Here is a 23,469-nt window from a genome sequence, read left to right on the forward strand (position 1 = left end):
TAACTGCACATACACCAGATTTGGAGTTTATTCACACATCACATACTACAGTGGATAATGTATTCAAGAAACATTGAACAGCGCTGCCACATATGACACAGGAAAAACAAAACAAAAAGACACTGAACCCTTTCTTTGCCATTATATAAAAATAGTGTTGCTACAAAAGTATAAATTAGGCCTACTAATAAGACAACTCAGATCTAAAGCTACACAGGAATCTGCTGCCAAAGTGCGATAAAAAACAACAGAATCAAACACATTTTTTGCATTTTAGCAGAGTATAAAAGGAAGTAATGCCTGTAAAATAGGATGAGAGCAACACTAGTTTCTTAACCTGAATTGATAATACAGACTATAATCCATAGTTGAACAGAACAGAGCTCCATGTTAGCATTCTTATACCATATTTTACAATTATTATCTGAATAAGTTAAAATCCTGAAACAAAATAAAACTTACAGCGGATTTCAATTGTCTAATAACAGTATCTAAGTTGAGTTTTCTATTATATCAAAACCTTTTGAAATGCTACTGTAGAAAATAGAGGTATAATGTTATTGGTGTTCCCTACTGTATCTCTGAAATGAAGGCTCCCCCTTGTGGCATAAAAACAGCAGTTCTCTTGTATTTACATAACATATCCTCTGAAAATGGATGATGTCAAACCATAAACACCAATCCATAATCAGCATCGCTACTCCCACCTTGAAAGGTTCAAATTCAGTCCAGGTTGCTTATCTGACTCTTAATAGTGTCTTAAGATAACGTCTACTCATAAGCCAGTGTTTGTCATCGGATGCAAGTGAATTGTGTTGGCTCTAACTTTTTTATGTGTATATATATATGTATATATATATACACACATATATGTATATATAAGCACTCTTATGAAAAGCATGCATATCTTAGATATAATTCTCATTTAATCAACAAAAAGAATGCTATTTCTAAGTAAAATCAAGTTGACATCATTACGTCAACAATGGCATTTTGTCCCAGAGTATATTCTATTTAAAACACTTATTTAAAAACTGTTAGAAAAATCCCTTCATCAGTTCTGTTGGGGATCACTGCTAAAACTGCAAGCCATTGTACAGTATTTTGACTATATCCTGATCAAGGCTAAATATTATCGACTCATCTCCAATTTTTGAATTACATTACCTTCTGAGTACTGAGGTAAAACACTGGATTGGTTCTTAGAAAAGTCAATCTTAAATATAATTTACAGCAATTTAACCAAAATATAAGTGAGTAACATAAATCAGTTTGAAAACAGCAGAAAGTGTTGATTTCAGGAATGAAAAAAATATATATGTACGTTTGGTCATACTGAATTCAATCTTTGAGAGGAAAAACAGATTTTATGAAGTTGGATCAACCCAGATATAAAAGAAATCATTATATTGCAACTTAACATCCCCTGAAATGGTTTTTGCTGACCTCCTGTGGTTTAACTTATCAGCTGGCTGCAGTGATTCACAGGTGTACTGCAGGAGCCCAGACATCAATATTTTGTGTGCTTGCAGGTACAACAGAACACATTTCTGAGCACACGCATCAGTGATGCTGGGTGTGGTTAAACAGGCTTAAGGCCTTCAACCGGAGTGGGCAGTAGAGTTTTTCAGCCTGGTGATAAATTAACTTCCAGGAGAGAAAAGCATTCATGAAAGCAGTAAATCAAGATGCTACTGGAGGTAAGGAGTATAAAAAACATCTCACATAGTGTGTGACCACTCACTCAGATGCCCTAACATTTCCTATGTGCAGTGCGCCAACTTTCTACTTCCTCTGTCCCAACAACCTAAAAGGTACAGTCACATTAACATTATGTTAATGTGAATGCCACAGGGATGCAATAATGACTTCTATATTTCCAAGTACAGTTCATTAGTACTTCTACTGGCCGTCTGTGCACATCTGTGACGTGAAAGCTGGAAACAGGAAGTGGATGCTGGAACTTCTCCATCATAGAGGCTTCAATGGACAGGTTGTACAGCAGAAAGGTTATATGTCATAACAGGGAGCTTACTCGTGTATTAATAATTGCTGCATTCCACTTATAGGAAGTCCAGCTAACTGTGCATGAACATCAAATGAAATGAACAGGAGACTGACTTGAGTGTTGGGTAACCAGAAGTATAATTTACATGTATCTAAAATTGTACTGGGGAGAAAATATGACAAAAGAGGTGTTTTTTTGTTTTTTTGTGGCTAAAGGGATTATATATTCAGCTATATGTAGATGATGCAATGTCAGGTTAGGGTTTATTGATTTGAATCGATAATTAGTGATTTTAATCAGTAATTTTCAGTTCAGACTTAATTCTTCACTTGTTTTATGAACAAAGGGATGACTCCAAAAAATGTGCACGCTCACTTAGTTAAACATTTTTAAAACTTCGGAATAAAGCACTTGTCAAATACCACAGTTGGCCGTAATTTTAAGTGGTCCATATTTGACCACTAGAGGACACTGTTTCCAACCATCAGCCATAGGTCCCTTTGAATCTACATTAGTGAATAAAGAAAAGCAACTGCAAACTTTAGAAAAGATGGTGAAAGGAAGGCATTCGACAGCAATAAAAAAGGCATGACATTGTCTCTGACTGTAGGGTTTAACGTGGTTAACATGAAAGAAAATTAAGGCCCAAAAACAGAGATGACTGAAAAGTACCAAAGGCAACAAACAAATTTACAGTATAACTTCCATTCATCCAAGTCATTTTAGGAGGTATCAACTCGGGTAAGTGTATACTAGAATCCATAAAAAAATAAATAACTTGACTTCATTAGTATGCATGTATTGACTTTAGTGAATGTACTGGCAGAATCAGCTTCATCCTGAAACAAATAAACCCTCAGTGATCCTTTTTATTTTCATTTCGTTTGTTGCAAATGGCACTAAATGTACTTGGGGTGGAACGTTTCACAACAGTCACAGTTCAGGACATACCCTGGCATTGAGGTCACAGTTTGGTGCGTTTTCGGTACAGTGAGGAAAAAAGTGGCGGTGCCTGCGTGGGTGCGCTCATTCCTGAGAAAATTATGTGTATTACACAAACAGAAAATAATTTACCATTTATAATTAACTGTAGGAGAACAGTCATTTTAAGCAGATAAAGTCAGAAACTATGCCCTGTGGTAAAGCTTATTGCCGTAAAAATGGAAGACAATGTTTATATTAGACTGACAAATGAGGGAAGAATAAATTAAATAATATTAACTTTCCTATGAACAAGTCTTTACTAAAAAGGCTTTTAAAAAAATACAAACACTGACACACAGTGGGCAATGCAAGGATTTCTGCAATTCTGAATTAAATCCTTTCCTATGAGCTTACTAAACAGGCAGCTAATAACACTACTGCTGTTCATCTGAGGGCAACTAGCTGAACTGTAGAGGTGACTGACATTTCTGAATAACCAGCACTATCAAAAGTGTCAATCCAGACAAAATGGACCCTAGATATCACTATTGTGTAGTTACTGATATACAACATGGATTGTATCATCAAGTATTAAAGGATAATATAAGATTTATTGATCCAAAATGTTTTAGTTTCCTGTTGGTGCAATCCAGCTACAGTATAGTGAGGGTGAGGGAAATCAGTGTAGGCTGACCACAAACAGGTACTAATATGATGCAATCCTCTTTGTGTATGTAAAAAAACTCAACCAAAGTTTGATTTTATTCAAGTTAACTTGATACTGGCCCTTCCGTGCAAATCTAGCCATTTGACTTGCATATCTAGCAGCATAAGACCTCTTGAGTTAATTTAAGAAAGAAAACAAACCGTTGGATGACTTTTTTTCCACAGTTTTTAACATAAACAAAAAGGAAAGCATCATACCGCCATTAATGTTTAATTAGCTGCTTTCTACTGTTTTGAATGAAAAATGCATGCAGCTTGGAAATGATCCAGAGCTACATTTTTAGGCCACTGAAGCAACCATCAAATTAGCTGCAGAGATTTAGTTCTCAGTTAACCTAACCATCCATGGCTGAATATGATGAAAAATATAATTTGCAGTGATACATAACAGTAAATCATAAACCTGGTACAATTATTTGTCAGAGGTGCGACTGCAGTGAGGATTCACCACTTGAATTTCATGTCACACCAAAGGAAATGATCATTCTTCAACTGTACATGTATTGTACATGCTACTTACTGCTATAACAGGAACCTGCTGTAAAACTGTTTTAACTGAGTCAAACTGTTTAAATGTTTAACACATTTAAACGTATTTAAGGTTACTTTTAATCTTTTCCTGCATGGTAATAACAATAAAATGAAATGAAATATATCTCTTGGACACCTCTGATAATCTAGTAAGATTCTTTTCAGAGGTCTGTGACAGTACTTTCAAGCAGTGAAAGCTGACTTTACCTGAAAATGTTGCCATAAAGTGAAAATAACAGCATTATAGCCTTGTAGCAGTTTGGTCATTAGGCTGGAATAATTCAAACCACTGCATGTGATAAGACTGAAATTCATCCTGCTAATGTGTGCATCCCATACCGAGGGTGGCGTACCAAAACAGGACTGCCTTTTGAGAGTTATCGTTCCACCAGTACATTTTGTCCACAGTACTTTCTCTGTATCAAATACGTAACAAACCGTTTTGTTTTGTGGGCACTGCAACCTGTACAATGTGAGTTACCTGTAAATATCTGTCTTGAGAAGTATTTAATGTCCATACACATTTAAGTTTACAGTTGATCTAAACATACAGTATATAAATAATTGTCTTAAGTCATTGGTTGGAGGTGACTGTTTGGTTGGTTAGGATTGATCAGGTTTCTCGCCTAGCCCATGTTGGCGCGAAGGAAAATGAGTTTGTTCATCTCCTCGGCGGTTACCTGCTGCCTCCTCTTCATAGTCAGGCTCTGCTCGCACACAGTCACACACTCGCTGCGTATGCCCACAGCAGGCACAGCAAGGAGCCACAGTGCCAGGCGAGCAAGCCTGGGGAACTTCTCACCCACTGCTGAGCTCCAGTACTGGAAGAGGTCAGGTGTGCCTTGGAGAAGAGGCTCAGCCAGGTACTGAAAAATCTCTTGTCTAACTTGGCTCTGACTCTCATCATTACCAGACACTGTGCAAGATGAGGAGGTCCCCCTTGAGGTATTACCATTGTTTCCCCCTCCCTCTATGCGGCTTATTTTTGGAGTTGGTGGACCATCAGTGTCCCGCTCTTCGCCGCCTGAGCCACCGCCACCCGTCATACCTCCGTCCCGGGTTTCAGCAGCCATTTCACATGCACGAGAGATGATGTCTTCGTGCTGGTAGGCTGGCACGGAACGAAGCTTGAGTTGTGGGTCCAGGACCATGGCTACCTGGTGGGCTCGTTCAACCTTGAGACAGAAACATTTCAATGACTCAGTCTTTCTTCAAACCAATTGCTCATATACACTAATGACATATCAATGCCCTCTTGGGGCTGGGTACAGAAGCTCAATACTTTCCATATACCAATCATACAATCTGACTATCAGACATGTCAGTTCAGATCTTTAATTTGTTTCTATTTATTTCTATTTTATTCAGGCAAAGTACAGGGACAGCTTTTCTAACAACACTACGGAAAGTATTTTATCTACATCGGCATAGGTAGATTTCAATGATACCTAGGCCCCATTCCTTACAGAATTTCAGTAATTTAAGAGGAATGTTATTACAACAAAATGTACAATTTAAGAAACTTAATGTTAGCAATAGTAGTTTAGTACCTTGAAGTTTTCCTTAAGTGCTTCTAAGAAGTAGTGGCAGAGTTTGCTAGCCGTGCCAGTTCCAGCCTCTCCAGCTTTGGATGTGAAAAACTTCTCCAAGCGCAGGTAAACGGGCAGCACCTGTTGTAAGGTTGGTCTCCTCTGGCTACTTAGCTCCAGTGCAGCTAAGCGCAGAGGTGCCAAGAGACAAGCCAGCGTCCCTAGCAGATGCTTGTTGAGACCCTGGAGGAGTGGAGCAGTGGACTTACTGCGTCCATAAGCCTCACAAATCTGTTCAAAGTGAGCATGAACCTGCAGAAGAGCTTCTGCGATACGATCCCAGCAAGGAGGGGTAGGGCACTGTGCGGGGCTGCCCTGTGTACCTTCCTCGGTTGTGCTTGTGGATGTGTTAGTGCACTGATCCTCACGAAGGGCCAGCGTGGAGGAGGAAGCGATGTCTCGGCACGTTGACAGAAGCTCAGCCAACTCATGAAGACCTCGAGCTTGGAGGCTGCGCTTCCCAAGAACAGCCTGGACAACTGCACCGAGAGAACATCCTGCGCATCGCAAGCATATCCTGCCACGGCTGCTGCCACCACCAAGTGGTGATCCTGAAAACCCTGCTGCCCAAACTCTGGGCTCCGAAACATACACGGTGCGAATGTCTGACATCACAAACTCAGACAGAACATTTTGCACCCAGTGGTGAACCTGCTCAGGCCCTTCCCTCAGCTCAGCCTCCCTTACGCCGAGGACGTAGCGCTTCAGTCTTGACCCTTCCACTTGGTAGGCTGTTAGGACATAGCAAGCATCCGGGCCTGAGGTCTGGGAGTGGCACGTTACAGCGATGCCAAGTGAAGCATTGGAGCCTAGAGCACACGTGACTTTGACTTTGACTTGGTTGTACATGCGGGGCAGCTGGCGCAGTGCCAAGGCACTCATGTTGCCAAAAGCATCGCGGGTGGAGTAGGCACCATGACGAGCACCCGTATCCACTAGGGTCTGTGCCAACTTTAGAAAGTCCTTGCTGTTGAGCACATTTAGCATGCTCAGATCTGAACACATTACCCGTAAGAGGCGCTCAGCCACCTGCTGTCGCTCCTTCTCAGGTAGTCCATTACTCTCTGCCAGCACAGACAGCAGATGGATGGGTAAAAAAGGCAGAGCAAAACATATAACTAATTAATGTTAATGTTATTTCAATATGGCATATTGTCAGAAAACACATATTATCTTAGAAGGTAAAAGGAAATACACAATCGCAGGGAGTGATAAAGACATGGTAATGATTACAGACCACATTCACTTTAAATTTATGGAAAATTTAGAGGCTACAGTTGGAAATATTTGAGTCCCATTCACGTGAGATTTTGTTCTTGCTTTTGTTCTTCTACCCGTACATACAGTAACTCTAATGTGAAATGAATGAAGTTCATGGCGGTACTTACGGCTGAGAGTGTGGTTTCTTATATTTTGAGGCTGGATTTGTAGTTTAACTGAGGAATGGGCCTGAACCTGGGCCTGGGCCTGAGCCTGAGCCTGAGCCTGGGCCTGGGCCTGAGCCTGAGCCTGAGCCTGAGAACCTCTCCACAACTGCTCTTGAGGACCGGAGGCAGAGGAGGTTTTGGGAGAGTCCCCTTTGGTGTGGTTCTCATTGTCCGCTGAGGAGGCAGAGAGATGAAACATAAGGCAGAGGTGACAAAATCGCATGATTCTAATGGAGAAAATGTATGTTAACCGTTTCCAGAAAAAAAAAAATGAAGAATAAAATTATGACAAAATCAAACAATCCAAACAACTGTCAGTAAGAGAAAACACAAAAATCCATTTCTAGTCCTCCCTGAGTCTGTCATTAACAAAGCGTGTCATCGAAAAAGCTGTGCAAGTTTACAAAAAGATTTCTCTTCTCATTTCTCACACATCAGCCACAAATCTTGCAGGGTATATCATTAAATTAAGTCAGTCTTGCAGCAAAGCCCAAAGAGCCCAAAAATTCATCATAAGGCATCGAGTAGTGTAAACATATTTTGTTTTCATAGGTGAAGCCTGGGTAAGAGTATTTTATGACTGTTCAGATGATATCTGTACAATGCATTACAGGGTAAACAATCTAAAGAACATAATTTTGACTTTCAGCTGTGGTTGCTTGAGATTGGAACTGATCTTAACTTTTGACATTTCATATATTAAATGATTAATTACTAGATATAATAATCAAAAGTGTTATATATAATGCACTAAAGCTATAGCAACAAAACATAAAAACTGGATCCAGCAGCCTCAGAACCAGATCTGCAACAACCCTCTTTTCAAAAATATACTCTGCTCCTTAAAATTGTTCTTGTGCCCAAGAAATTAATGCCTACACCTCAAAAAACAATTAAGAATTACATGTAATCAGACTTCCACTTGCATTGCAGCCACTGAGGGTGTGTTCACATTCTCTTTTTGTTTCTCGTGCATTTGTAGTCCTGGACTCACCAGCATGGGACTGCATGTGCTCCAGCAGGTTGTTGTAGAACTGGAACTGGATGCCACAGGCACCACATGTGTAGGGTTCTAAAAGAATCACAAGGCCCAGAAGAGTATTGACTCTTTGTCAGAGAAGAAAATTAGTATACTGTTCAGCTGCCCTTCTCCTAGCCTTTAGACTATTATCCCTGATCTATACTGGATCAGCAGCTCTGAACATCAGTTCCACCAAGATACTGTTGCTTCTGTGATTTTTGCAGCACAAAGTGACTCAATATGCTACATGATTTCTGAGTGTTACTTTGCCAATATTCGCAGTGATATTTGACAGTTGTATGTTGAGGTGTCTCGGCAGCCTGAGCTGACCATGTAATTTTAGCCCTGGTTTAAATCTGATATGAGGCCTTTGTTGCACGCTGTTCCACCTCCTTATCTCTCCCCTCATTTAATGTCCGTGTCTACTGTTTCATATCTCATAAAAAACAAAACCAAAATAGACAAATGAATGTTTACATCTTGGAATAAAAACATTTTTTAAAGATTTGTGACAGCTTTTCCAACAATCTTTGTCCACCAAAAGAAAATCCTCTAACTGTATAAGTCAACATACTTGTCAGTCACTGGAAAAACACAGCTCTATCTGAACACAATGCTGATGTACAATAAGACAAATGTTAACAATCTTGTTTAGACATTCCCTTGTGATAATGAAGCTGAATGCAGAAAATCTGTACAATCACAAAGGATTTTAGAGAAACGTCGGCACTAAACACTGACAGAGTAACAAAAATTGAAGCATGCAAGGGAAAAAAGGTAAAATGAGAACTGCGCAGCATGCATATTTTCAGTTACGTGCAGGAAGGTGGGGTTGTACTTACTCTGGGTTGTAGAGAAGGAAGTGGCCACCAGAGGGCTCGCAGTGCCTGTGGACAAGAGGATAGGCGAGGAGTTAAAACTACAGAAAGACTGGGCCATTTTCTGTCCCTTGTTTATTCTGTTTAAAGCTTGTGTCAATTTCTGTGAACTGATAGAGAACACTTTGCAACCTCACACCTCACATCAGTGACTGATGACAATGCCAAGGCCAACAAACAACTTCCACGCTTTCAAATGTAGACTGATGCAAACAAAACAGTCAGGAAAAACACACTGATCAAAAAAGTACAACCACACCAACAGAGAAAAAGTCTTAAATCTTAATTCTGAAATCTTCCATATAACATTAAATAACCATTACTATATAAGCAACGAAGGCATAATTTCTTTAGGATGGGTGTGGCTTGATCAGGTTTAAATTGAGAGTGGCCTGACAAAATAACTAAACAAACTACACACTGTCAATCAGATTCTGATTAAAAATGGCCAACTGGTACACAGAACTTTGTGGCATCACCTTTTTCCCCTTACGCCAAACTCCTTAAACCAGTAAGAAAAGCACAGACACAACACACACAAAGTCAGAAAACTGCAATCAGAAAAAGAGCTAGACTTTTAAACTTTTTCAGATAATTTGGCTTTCACATAGGACAGCAGCGCTCACAGTAAGAGGCTGATTAAGCAAATATGTTTTCGGAGCCCTTAATTACTAGTCTATTTTTGGGTCACTGCTATGATTTGGCAGCTGTTATTAGAACCAAAGGTGATCCAGTATGGTATTCAACAAGGTCTCCATTTTCATGGTCTGAGCTTGGAGGACAATAATCATACAGCTCTTAGACTTCAGCTTCATATAATAACAATTGACGCAAGGTGGTCAAATCTTTTAATACCACCCCCCATCCCTCCACACTAGCCACCTCAATTTTCAGCCTTGACAACTGAAAATACTTTTAACCATTCAAGCAGAAATGATACAGTTCCACATAAATACACACACACACATCCACATAAAATGAGTGACTCAGCGCTCACCGCTCGAATTCTGCGAGCTGTTTGTGTCAACCAGGCTGGACTGAATTGCACTTTCCAGTTTCCGCCTGAATGGAGTATCTGAGAGTGAAAACACAGGAAAAACACTGAGTGTCATGGCCACACTGAATTACGTGGGTATCGCTCTTAATTCAAGCTATGATGAGCAGACACAGAATTCAAGATGGAGCAAAGTCAATGGCGTGCAATTTAGTTTTCTTAATTTCAGTTTGCCGCATGCAAATCAATCACGCTAACAGGCTTGAAAAAGCATCCAAATGTTCACATTACGTTTAAATATGGGTTTAATTCCTCGTCTTCACTCCATCTTTTTGACCCACTTTTAAGATGTGAGTGTGCCATGCTTTAAATAGTTCTTTATGGCAGAGAGCTTCTCAGCAGAAAGATTTGGGGGGGGGGGGGGGGGGGGGTTATGTGCCACAAAATACTGCACCACTAGGGAGAAAAATCAAGGATTTATGACAGCTTTTGGTGAACATAGTAGAATGACATTATCTAAAGTCACCTGCAATGTTGACAAGGGACTATATGTAGTAGGTTAAAATAACAAAAAAAGTATTTAATTGTACTTATTATTAGCATTTAACTGAGTTTGTAAACCTCTCTGGAAAAAAGATATCAGCTTAAAATGAGGCTAACTTTCTCCAAGAAACTGAAGAATCTGCATGACCTGTATTAAATTTCACTTTAATGTTTTAAATCAGAACTTTAATGTGTTTAGGTGCTGGAGGCAATTAATAAAAAAAAGATTCATAACAAGAAAAAAAATGTCCGATGTATCATTGCTAAAACTGTGCAATTAACCATTCACTAAAGGTTAATAGTTTCCAGCAGGGTTGCCACAAATACAATGACCCAGAACCTTACATTCAGTCTTTTCAGGTTCTTTCATATCCTGTTTCTACCTGCTCAGTGTTACACACTTTAGCCGTATGAGTTTCATAAGAATTTCAACCACACCCTCAAACACAGCCGAGCCACAATCATGGAAAACTGACTATGATTACAAAGACATTATTCAGCAGCACAGGCAGTAGATATTCAGCTTCTGATCATGTTCACTGGATTGTTTTCTCATATTATTACCATCAATCTCTGCACCATTTTGACCTGAGTCATATTTAACAATACTATTCGTCATGTTGACAACCACATTCAATTACAAAGCATTCAAGATCTACATTAACATTGACAAATATAATATATATGATGTGTAAATATTATACTTGGCTCTGAGTAAAAGGTAAAAAAAAAACCCAAAACTTACTGCTCTGATTCTAAGCACTGCTATGAGACATGCAAAAATAGCTTAGAATTGTACAATCAACAAAACCAATGAAAAAATGAAGAATAAAAAAATGATGCTTACTTTTTATCTTACTAGTTTGGCTGTGACTATATTTAGTCATATCCATACCACCACATTCTTGTGCCCGTGATGCCTTCATATCAAAGGAGCCTACATGGGGATAAATTCTCAGTCAGTCTCAGTGCAATTTATTGGCACTTCTTCAATAATGAATATTTTATTATTTTTAAGAGATTAAATTTGTGCAAACAAAAACAGTGGGGACTTTAAATTCCAAAGGCTGGACATTTTCAAATCTAATACAAAAGGCTTTTAGCAGAAACTAAACGGGCTCACCCATTGGTGTGTGAAGAGCTACGTGCTCCTGGTACGGGTTGAAATATTTGTACTGCTTCCCACAGAACTCACAAACATAGCTCCCGGTTTCTGTAAACAAGAAAACACACAATAAAACTTTTGTTTTCATCAAAAACCCATGTTAGTAGCAAAACCTGTAACATATCAGTCCAATTGGTAGGATTATTTGTGTTCAACTGAAAAAAAAAAAACAATCATTTAGTTAATTGTGTCTTAATTCAGTAGAAGGAAGCAGAAAACAAGAGGAGTGGAGAAGAGCAAGTTGCTGGTGATTCTGATCTGAACGTGTCTTTTCCTGTTTGAAAATTCCCATCTGAAAGTTTACTTTTAGCAAGAGCTTAATATTAGAGAACTGAGAACACACAGGGGTCTCTTCACTCTATCCCCCCAACCAGTAGGAGTCATTAGTGCAGTGACAAATGCAGGCTTCCCACCTGCGAACACTGCCAATTGTGTTTGAAGGGACACACGCTGCCGTCGGTTGAACCTGCGGTCTCTGCTGAGGTGGGCGAGTGCTTTTTCCCCTGCGAAGGAGGACTTTTGGACTCATGTTCTGAAACCTTTCCAGTGTGGAGTTAGCTCATATGCTTAGTGTCATTTTTCTAACATGGATCATCACCATGACTTAAGGTTATTCACTGCAGTTCACTGCACATTGTGTCCAATACACTGAGCTGGACACAGGTGGGCTTCAGGCCGTCAAACAGCATGTTAAGGGCAATGAAAAGAATTATGGATGCAACTAAAATCTAGGCAGAATTTCTCTAACACCAGGAAAGAAATTATGTCTCAACTCAGAACTTCCCCTCTAAATCACCACTGTAAAATAACGGAATAAATTAAATCAAATTGTTTTGAAACAGTGGGTTACAATAATAAATGAGCCCCATTTAATCTAATTTTTCTGAAGGGCATTATCTGCTTAGGTTACAGTGTGTATACATTTTGAAGTCTTGATCTGTCAGGGTATGTCTGCAGAACTAACTGGAAAAAAGTGCATCCAACGATCTTACTTGGTCCTATTTTCTGGTAGGGTTCAACTGGCTCCTCCTCTTTAAGGCCATCCACAGGTAAGACTACCTGTTCGTATGGATCTGAGAGAGACAAAAGAGAAAGAGGCAATTACTACACTGATATCGACTGTACATTTTTTAAAATTTCATCCTAACACTTTGTCAGATGTTAGTTTCAGATGCATATGTGCTACTTTCTCCTTGCTTTTTCATTTAATGGCATATTTAAATGAAGCTCTCATGTGTTACTCTCATGCACACTTTAAGTTTATATTTCAGTCCTGGTTTAAATCTGTTTATATATTTTTATATATACACCATTTATTTTAGAGCTCACTCATTATGAGAAAACAAAATAACAAAAAAGTGAGGGGTCACAGCCAGGAAAAGGCAAAGCCATCCCACTGATAAGTGTTTACCTGCATATGACTTTACTACTGAGCATAATTTCATGTAAGGTACTAGTAAATGATTTTGTCAAATTGAAGTAATTATTCTGAAACATTGGGCTTCATTTGTTTCCAGCAAAGTAAGAAATAACCAGTCTGAAATACTCTTCACCTGAGACAGACAATAACTATTGGAAAAAGGCTCCCCTAATTCATGATGTACTCCTCTTTACTATGCTTCTCAGTTTTTGCTGCTGCTGCAGGAAGCACAGATTCTGCAGCGAGAGTACACAGTGAAATGGGAAGTTCACTTAAAAATGACACTCCAGCTCAAGTCGAGAGTTTCGCAGTAAAAAAAAAAAAAAAAAAAAAAGTGCCATGCAAGTTATCTTTAAACTCATGATTACCATCAACTGCATGCAGGTCACGATGCTCCTGGAAGCAGCTGTAGTATTTGTATTTCTTGCCACAAATGTCACAGGAGTAACGGAAGCTACCTGCAGATGAATAGATAGAGAAAGACAAGCAATGTTTATATGTGACTGACACACAGGCAGGAAAACAGTGATTATTACTGGCACTGACAACCAGTACGGTGGGGGTGGGTGATAGGGGGGACTGAATCCAAACCGAGTAGATAATAATCTAATAATAATTAAATAGCAACAACACTTTGCTTTCGTGTGCAGTTTACAATGCACCTTGTACCCCCAATGTCTTTCAATTAAATATTTCGTGGGCAGAGTTCTGTTTTTTGCTGTCCTGTATTAGAAAAAATACAAAAAAAAAAGATCTGATTGAACAGCGACAGACGGATGGACGGACAGAGAGACAGGCTAAATGCAATCAGATAAACAAGAAAAATAGGCAGATGAATCCCTGAGGAAAAGTCACAGAAAAGTTAATAATGATTTGATTATTTTTATGAGTAGTATCTCCAAATAATCTCCAAAGTTTAGAAAACATGTAGCAAAAGAAACTCCAATGTAAATGAGGTCACTGGTGCAATTCACATTTTAATTAAATCACAAGAGTGTTATACAGTACAAAACAGAGTTCTTCAGAATTAATTGTAAAATTGTCCTTGCATTTTCATAATGAATCTGTCAGATTGTACATACTGCTGGCACATGATTCAAAATGGATCATTTGAATTGGAATACTTAACTGAAATTTTGTCTTGTCCCAAATCATTCAAATGTAAATTTCTGAATGTGCATTAATACCGCTTCTCCTTAACACATTTAAAAATGTATTATCTTACAAAGAGGTTTCTTGCCCAGCCTGTAGCAGACTAACAGAGTGAAACAACAAAAGATACAGATTACTTGTCCTGTTCTTGCTAATTTTGTTGCAGTGGGAATCATCATGCAGCCAGGTGGCTGCTGACAAGAATATCTGAAGTGTCTCTTGGCAAACCGTAGTTAAATCTTGTCTGAAGGCAGTCTATTGTATAAACAGCATGGCACAGGGCAAGTGGAAGACAAAGTCGATTTCTAACCTCTTTTCTCCACTTGGTTCAGGTTTAGTCTTCTATGTTTGTATGTATGTGTTCTGACTGAAGCAGAACATCCCTCACCTTAGACATCCATGCAACAACTGTTTAATCATTTAGCAGTACAGTGACAAATTTTTTCCATGCTATTGTGGAAAAAAAAAAAAAAGAAAAAAAGAAAAAAAAAGACTGAAAATCAGCTCTCCCAGAAGTGTGATCCAGAGGGCAGAAAAGAGCCAGAATTGATTTAAAAAGATCATTTTTTCTATGGTGCCAAATCAGGGCCAAAAGTTTCATTAATTTGAAAAAAAAAAAAAAAAAAAACATTCGAAATTGAAAGCTGAAATTTTGATTTTGAACTTTGAAAAATACAACATTGTACTCGAACTTAAAATAATTTTCAGTTTAAATGTAATTTTTATTCAGTTCTGAAATTCTTTTGAATAAACAATCTATTCAGTTTTCAGTATTTGAGGTCTATTTTTTTTAATTTGCAGATTTTATTTTTACAGTTTCAAATCTTATTTATTTGGTTTCAAATCCTTTTTTCACTCTCAGGTCTCTTTTTTCAGTTTCAAACTTTTGGCCCGCATCTGGCATGGGGGGCGTGGCATCAGCTTAGAGGGGCGTGCAATCATGAGTGACAGCATAACAAAAAAGGCTGAAGACCTTCCTTTACCAAGTTGCCTTCAGGGAACATAGGTACTGTGAGAAGTATGACTCCACACTTTCTATACTCCATATTCACATTATTGGCAGTGAAAAAACTGATGCCATTGATAAGGGTCTGTTTAACAAGCCATTTTAAATCAAACTAACACCATTCACAGTACAAGAGCAATAAACTATGCCAGACTGTGCAGCTCAACAGCCACACTTTAACGCTGGATGTTACCAACTTCCACATGCAACTGGGACTTTTATTAAAGTCAGTAGTCTTTGAACAAAGTCCCCTTTCAGTTGTTCCTGAAATAAACAAACATAGCTTGAATAAATCACTGGCTTGATTAAATGATTTAAGTTGACTTGAATCCAGACTCCACTGACAAAGACAGTAATTTAACTGAGCAGAACAGAGGAGCTGCTGATACACCACTGTCTCGGTCTGTTAGTTACCATATGGTACTTTTACTTGTGTAAACGATCTGAGCACTTCTTCCCCTACTGAGCCTCACAATAACACAAATTATTTCTCCATCTCACAGAAAAAGGATCTATGAAATTTAGGCTGAATTGAAAACAACAAACTATAGTTACAAAAGTGATTATTAGGGTGTCTAAATGTTGCAGCAAGACAACAAGGCTCTCATACCATGCATATTCTGTAATTTCTCCATTAATTACCAAATTTCAAGGTGCTTGGCAGTGTAACTAAAGCTCAACATCACTGCTCCAAACATAGGTGAGAATGCATTCAGAGTAAAACAATAACAGAAACAACATATGCAACAGGTTATGGATCCATGATGGCCGTAAGTTGTGTGTTTATTGTGACGTTTCTGTTCTGTGGCTTTTACACAGCCACACACGGACATTGCCAAAGAATGCAAAACACTTGTAAGACAAGCCCAAGACAATCTTCAAGGAGACTACTTTCCTCTTCATTTTCAAGTACATCTCAAAGAAAAGAAAATGCCAGCAGAGTCCTGTGATCTAGGTGTCAGGGTGTTTGAATCAAAGTTCGTGCAATTGGATATTACATCCTGTCCACTGATTCTAACAGGACTGAAATATTTCAGAAAAGAAGCCTGATAAAATGTATTAAAAAAGATTGTTAGCTATTATTCAATGAACATGCAAATTGACATTTCATTTTCTATTGATAAGCACTAAAAGTCATGACACATTTCACATTCAAATGCCAAAGTGCAGTTTGCATTTTCATTTTCTAATTGTAGGTCAGACTGCCAGCTTGACAAACTGAAAATGCACAAACCACTTTCCATTTTATATTACAATCAATATGACAGGGATATATTTTGGAATACATACTGAAAATTGCTTATGAATTGAGTTTTCATTTTAATTTTGAGAGTAGTGTAAAACAGCTGCGTGCTGTGTTTGTGTGTGTGTGTGTAAAGAGATATTCTGAGGTGTGTAATAAATACGGAGCCAGGTTTCAAATAACTGTAGCATAATTACACAATGTAAAGGGGACCACTCAGCTGATGCAGCAGGGTTACCAGCTTAGGGGGCTCGAGCATCTAAATGTGATATCCTGGTGGAGGAGGCATTTATTGTCTCACTGGTACCTAAAGCAACGTTTCCACCAACGCCTGCATTTTTTTTTTAACGCAGGTCTGTTTTCAGTCTTAACGCCCACTTAGAACTACGGAAAGTTTGTTCTTGCTGGGCTCCCAAAATACTCTCTTCAACTCCTCCACAACACTCTTCACCAGAGTGATCCTTCACAAACCATGCTAACAGGCAAATCTAGACTTAATTTCAGTCGGCCTGGCTCAGTTTTCTTCATTTGGTTTCAAAAAAGACAGGCAGCTTGCAATGCTCCGGACTTCATTGCTATAGTAATAGTAACCAATCATTAAGATTAAAGTCTAGCGGTAAGCAGGCTTAACTGCCTAGAACCTGAGCTTTAAACTTCATTTGATCACTGACATACAGAATCAGTTTCACTCCCATGTCACTATTTATTTATCATATCGCATTAACTGGTACTAAAACAAGTTATAATTGGCTTCAGTTTGGTTTGTCTTTATTTTCTGCCTTAATCTTTTGAGGCAGATCATGGAACCAAGTTATATTTAAAACAGACTTATAAAATGGCAAGTACAAATTCTAAATATGTATTATTAACCAAAATGCTTTACAGGATGATCCATCCTCTTAAGAATTTAATCTATCAGTATTTTTTTTTTTTGTCACACAGCCTCTCTGGCCTACTTATTAACACTGTCACAAACCTTTTGGTTACACTGTGTTTGTACTCCACAGACAGGCAAAAAAAAAAAAAAAAAAAAAATACGATGGTTCTGTCTGCACAAAGATGATTGCTCTTTCTTTTCTGCCTGCTATGATACCTTTAAGCGATGTGCAAATTCATGTAATGATTGCTGAGAGTGTGTAGGAAGCTTTAAAAATAACTCAAGTACTACACTAAGGTAGAAGTATTTTTAGTCCTAATCAAACTTTCGTCATGATTCCTGGGAGTGATTTTAGGATGCCTATCGAATTGCAGGCCTTGGCAGCCGAACAATGCCAGTAAGAAGTGCAAAGTGCCTATACACGAAGACTTAAATACAAGTACAATGAACAAAAATACAATTGCAACTCATCAGTTTTTGCTCCGACTTTAAAACTTTTCTATGCACACAAAATGCCAATTACAAATTTGTTCACAAATCTGTTTAACTCCATGTTGATTAGCACTTCTCCTTTGCTACAATAATTTGTTGACCTGACAGGTGTGGCATAACAAGATGTTAATTATGATTATTACACAGGTGTGCCTTGGACTAGTCACAATAAAAGGTCCCCCTGAAATGGACGGGTTTATCACACAGTACAATGCAACAGATGTTTCACTTTTGAGCTGATGTGCACCTTGCATGGTAACAGTAGGAATGTTTCTATTGTCATTTCAGAGAATTTAGCAGTACATCCTACAGGCCTCACAACTGCACACCACATGAAACCAGATCAGCCAGGTACCTCCATATCTGGCTTCTTCAGCAGGACAATCATCTGAGTCTAGCCACCTGGATAGCTGATGTAATAATTAGTGTGCACAAACAAACAATTACACACAAAATGTCAGAAACTGTCTCAGGGAAGCTCATCTGCATGCTCATCGTCCACCCCAGGGTCTTGACTTGACTGCAGTTCACTGTTGTAGCCGAATCTAGTGGGAAAATGCTTGCTTTCTATGGTGTCTGGCGCTTTGGAGAAGTACTCTCTTTATGGATGAACGCCGGTTTTCACTGTTCCGGGCAGATGGCGAACAGGCGCCATGTGGGCGAACACTTTGTTAATGACAACAGTGTGAGCAAAGTGCCCCATGGTGGCAGAGGGGATATGATATGGGAAGACATAACCCATAAACAACAAACAAAGGTGCATTTTATTGATGGCAAACTAAATGCACACAGATACCATGACGAGATCCTGAGGCCCAATTCTGTGCATTCATCCACTGACATCACTTGGTGTTGACCAGCTAAAGGCACACTCGTGAAATAATCATGCTGCATCTTGACCCGTCAGGTACATCTTGACTTGTTGGCATCACAGCTGTCAGGTGGATGGATTATCTTGGCAAAGGAGAAGTGCTCAATAACACATTTAAAATGAAATGTGAGAGGAATGAGCCTTTAGTGTGCATAGAAAACCTATTTCATCTTTCAGCTCATGAAAAATAAGACCAAAAAGAAAAGTGTCACATTTATACTTCTGTTCAGCATAGTTAAAGTTTTACTGCTTTACCTCACATAAATTAGAGAAACTGATGTTGTCAGGCAACAACAAGGGCCTAGTGTATGACTTTTTTGGCTGTGAGGACACAATCTTAAATGGGTTCCAGTGAGATCATTCAGTTAAACTTTAACTAGGCTAATTGCATCAGCAAGGTATTACTTTGACAATCAGAACATTGTGTCCACATATGCCATGACTGTGCCAGAAATTCTGAGATTAAACTGGATGTTGCCTTACAAGTACACCATAGTGGCATGTCACCTGTGGTAAGGTGGCCACAGAGAGGAGAATAATAATAAAAACAAATAAGAAATAATGTGAATTTTAGCCTGTTAAATCACATACAGACAAAACATATCCTCAGTTACAAGTTGCAGTGGATTGTGTTTAAGTCAACTTAGTAAAAGTATAAAATATATCTAGTAAACACAACATGATGTCTGTTAAATGAGCCATGTATGAAATAAACTGCTTGTGCTTCTGCTTGTATGCTAATATACTTGAGTGTGTCCATTGGAGGAGTGTGCAAAAGTGTACTTACTGTTGTGTGCCGGGGGTAGACCATCTCCAACCATGCTCTCGGATTCTGTGGGGGGGGGGGATAAGTCAGCTTTAAAGCAATCCGCTAGAAGATCAATATGTGCTCCTATCTGCCCACGGTTTCCAACTCACATTAAAACAATTCAGAGGCCAAAAAAACAAAAACATAAAATTAATTAAATACAAGCAGCAGGACATGTATGACTCATATAGAGGAAGTGAATCATTTTACGACTGTACTGTTGAGAGAGGGAAAACACAGCTAGCAGTCAGTTATTATTTGGCATTTTCATAAAGACTAAACACACACACGAACAAAAAATTAAGTGTCTTACCTCTGTGTGCGCGGACGTGTGTCTGAAAGCAGTTATAATATTTGTACTTCTTCCCACATACCCCACATACGTAGGAACCTGTATGAGAATTCAAAAACATTGTCATGGAAATAAAATCGTTATGGGGATATTGCATTGCACTGCATTCATTTTAGCTAGATGTACCTAATAAAATGGCAACTGAATGCGTATACAGTAAACTGGCGTTCTCTCTCTTTCTTTTTTTAACAAATAATTCTCCCTCTCTGGCCATGCATTGGGTTTATTCAAACAGGTTTTGAGATATCGGACTTTAAGATTTCAACTGCTGTCACAATACTAGATACCACATAAAATGGAGGTCAACAGAATTTCAACTGTGCTCATATGATTGGAAAATAACATTTAAAAATTTCACAGCAACAACAGTGTTTTTATAGGGGCAATTTCTTCTACAGAAAGTATTTTCAATAGAGACTGCTTACATCAAGGTCTGGGGATTATCCTGAGAAACCAGGACATTGTTTCTGAAAAGACACACTGCTGCTGAATTTCTCTTAAATGCTGTGCAGCGTGTTTGTGTTGTTTTATCAGTAAGAAAACAAGATTGGGCTGAAGAGATGCCGAACGCAGTCAGGAAACGCATGTATATTCACACACCTATGCATGAGTCTGTGCTCTTCGTTGGAGGAGGAGTACCAAGGGCAAACATACCCTCGGACTGAGCTCTACGGGATCCACCTCCACTTGCTCCTCCATCATTTCCTCCAATGACAACACAGATCTCGGCAGGGTTGGCATCACCCACTTTCCCGTTACTCGTCTCAGAGGTCCCAGGCTCTTTCTTTATTGTGACAGGTGGTGGGCTTGTACTCTTGGATTTTGGGGCTAAGGTTGGTGAGGGGCCATCTGTGGCTGCACTCCCACCATCCGTCTGCTCCTTTCCAGGATTGGGTGCCTCTTGTGCACTCATGACTCCACCTCCTCTGAGCCTGTGCTTCTGTACCAGGGGAACAAACAATAGAGAGGCAAAGACTTAACTTTTTTGGTCCAGCAAGAACATGCAGTCTTAACTGAGGCATGACTTGTCCAACATATACTATATTGACTTTTACCTACTTTGGTACTCAGTGCCTAAGAACAAGCTGTGGTTAATAAGCAATATCCTGAGTCTGAAAACTACTGCAAGTCTAAAAAAAAAAAACAAAAAACACCAAAACCCACCACTCTTTTTCCAAACACCTAAAAAAAAGTGTAAGTACAAAATGCACAGGATCTCGCACCATTAATAAGTCTGACCATGTGAAAAATAATGTACAAATTAAATAAATTTTGATGTTACCCGTAAAGAACAGAGCTTAACTGTTCATGAGTGACCTTTGATGGCATAAATTCCAAAGCTTTGTGACACCCAAATGTTCTAATTTCAGAAATATCCAAATTACACAACTTGCCACTTCAGCACAGGACTATAAAAGGCCTTGTCAAGAGAATGTGCTCAAAATGCAACCAAGCAAAACAGAGCTATGCCAGGATGACTGATATTACGGAAAGAGGAAAAATTGGTCTTCTAATAATAGTGCACCAATACAGCAACAACAAGGCTTTTCACAGTCCAAATACACCTTTCTTTGGATATGACACACAACCATGAAGCCTCCTCAAAAAGCCCTTGAATTGGATAATGTTGTGGCAAAACATTTAAGGGTTTCAGTTCAAAGTCATTACCTTCATCTATAAATAAATTAAAAGTAAGGTCAGCTCATTTATCTAATATGTACAAGTTGTGTGTTTTGTTAATTTCTTCATATCTTCTGTGACCTTTACATGGAACAAACTTGAACACAGCTCTTTGAGACTGTAAGGTAAATTTTGTGTACAACCATACATTCTGTGTGCCTTAAAAACCCACCGCATATTTCATGAGAACTCATTCATTTCATTTTCTGTGTTTTGTTGCACAGGAAAAAAAAAAAAGTTGGACAAAGGGACCTTTGACCTTTGGATGGCACTACAGAGAAGGTTCATGTGCTCACTTATGACAGAATTCATCCTCTGGGGCCAAATACTATGGCAAATACCACCATGTAGGCTTATGTATTACCCATTCTAGCTTTTCCTTTTCACACTGTCTGGTTACACCAGTGGCATACGTTGTACAGAAACAGCATACACCAGTGTAATTTTATCCAGACTACCCATGGATTGAAAGTGTGAGCAGAAATTAGCCAGTGAGCTCTGTTTATATTCATGTATTATTTATGGGATCTTGTTAATGATTTAAGTTAAGACCTCATAATAAAATATATACTGCTGCTGAAATAAGAAAATGTCCCCTAACTATTGCACTTTACTACAGAAATGAACCAGACAGCTGCTCAATGACACCAACTAACTTATAAGACGGAGCCATTTTCCAGAAGTTTATGAATTTAATTTCAAGTCACAAATCTTGAAACCTCATGTGTAATGCCACGTGTCTGCATCACATCACAAGTGTAAAACTAAGCTTCTCTGTGTCAAAGGCTTTGTTCAATGTAGCCTTTAGGAAGTATGTTAAAAGTTGGGCAAACCCATTTCTGACAGTTATTCTGGTAAAGGCTTAAGACATTTTACTGTACTTATTCATGCCTGTTGAAGACATATGGGGACATTATCTTGGACTCTGGGGAACATTCAAACAATTAATGGAGAAAATAATCAGCAGATTAATCTGTAATCAAAGTAGGGTTGGGCAATTTGGCCAAAGGGATAATATTACAATCTGTTTCATCATAATTATGATTCACAATCTAAATTCTGATCTTTTATCTCAATGTTGAAATGCCCTACAGTAGACTATAGCCAGACTTGAAGTAGACTATGAATCCACAATTAAAACATAATGTTGCACTAAAGACAAAACTTCCTCATCTGCCATGCTGCTAGCTATATCACATATTGTGGTGTTTACAGAATGTCACCTTAGGAAGTGCCACATGAATTGATTCAGTCAATCATTATACCCCCTTAGCTGACTACATCACTCAGTTGGTTTGTTCACATGGTACAGATACATTAGTCAGTGAGGTTATGTGAACAAGTACCAGGACAGTAAATACTACAATCTGTATGAAAAGACTGTAGATTGTACTGACACAATTGATCATGATCTACATTCACCCGATCACCCACCCCTACACCAAAGGTATTACTGAAAGGAAAAACGCAACCATTTAACTTGAATTATGAAAGAAAAAAGGTCAAACATACATAAATGTGGAGCCTATTTATGAACTAAAACAACCACCGCTGGCATCAGTTTGTGCAATATCTATGGATGTATCATTCTTTTAATCTAAAGATAAAGATGAAAATCATCCCAGTGACATCGTTCATTAGCTCGGGCTGCGTAGTGTAATAATGTGTTATATGTGACATCCTACATCAATGTACCAATTTCAGGGGTCACACGAGGCATTAGAACAAACAAACAAACAAACAAACAAAAACATTGTGGCGA

General features: G+C 38.6%; 1 protein-coding gene across 3 annotated transcripts in view; it reads right to left on the reverse strand.

The window, feature by feature from the left end:
• Window positions 1-23,469, reverse strand: part of znf618 (zinc finger protein 618) — a 31,821-nt gene continuing 8,352 nt past the window's right edge. Inside the window, exons 2-15 of one of the 3 annotated variants that reach the window (XM_046375079.1) lie at window positions 20,682-20,967; window positions 19,989-20,066; window positions 19,655-19,699; window positions 13,595-13,684; window positions 12,799-12,879; window positions 12,220-12,309; window positions 11,765-11,854; window positions 11,489-11,578; window positions 10,102-10,179; window positions 9,069-9,113; window positions 8,200-8,277; window positions 7,167-7,379; window positions 5,740-6,842; window positions 1-5,364 (exon numbers count right to left, since the gene is read on the reverse strand). In XM_046375079.1, the coding sequence (XP_046231035.1) occupies window positions 4,816-5,364; window positions 5,740-6,842; window positions 7,167-7,379; window positions 8,200-8,277; window positions 9,069-9,113; window positions 10,102-10,179; window positions 11,489-11,578; window positions 11,765-11,854; window positions 12,220-12,309; window positions 12,799-12,879; window positions 13,595-13,684; window positions 19,655-19,699; window positions 19,989-20,066; window positions 20,682-20,940 (2,889 nt within the window). In that variant the 5' untranslated portion in view covers window positions 20,941-20,967 and the 3' untranslated portion in view covers window positions 1-4,815. Of the gene's footprint in view, window positions 5,365-5,739; window positions 6,843-7,166; window positions 7,380-8,199; window positions 8,278-9,068; window positions 9,114-10,101; window positions 10,180-11,488; window positions 11,579-11,764; window positions 11,855-12,219; window positions 12,310-12,798; window positions 12,880-13,594; window positions 13,685-19,654; window positions 19,700-19,988; window positions 20,067-20,627; window positions 20,968-23,469 lie in introns of all 3 variants that reach the window. The other 2 variants (XM_046375078.1, XM_046375080.1) reach the window with 2 other exon arrangements.

Source organism: Scatophagus argus, chromosome 20, assembly GCF_020382885.2.
Source record: "Scatophagus argus isolate fScaArg1 chromosome 20, fScaArg1.pri, whole genome shotgun sequence".
NCBI classification, from domain to species: Eukaryota; Metazoa; Chordata; class Actinopteri; family Scatophagidae; genus Scatophagus; species Scatophagus argus.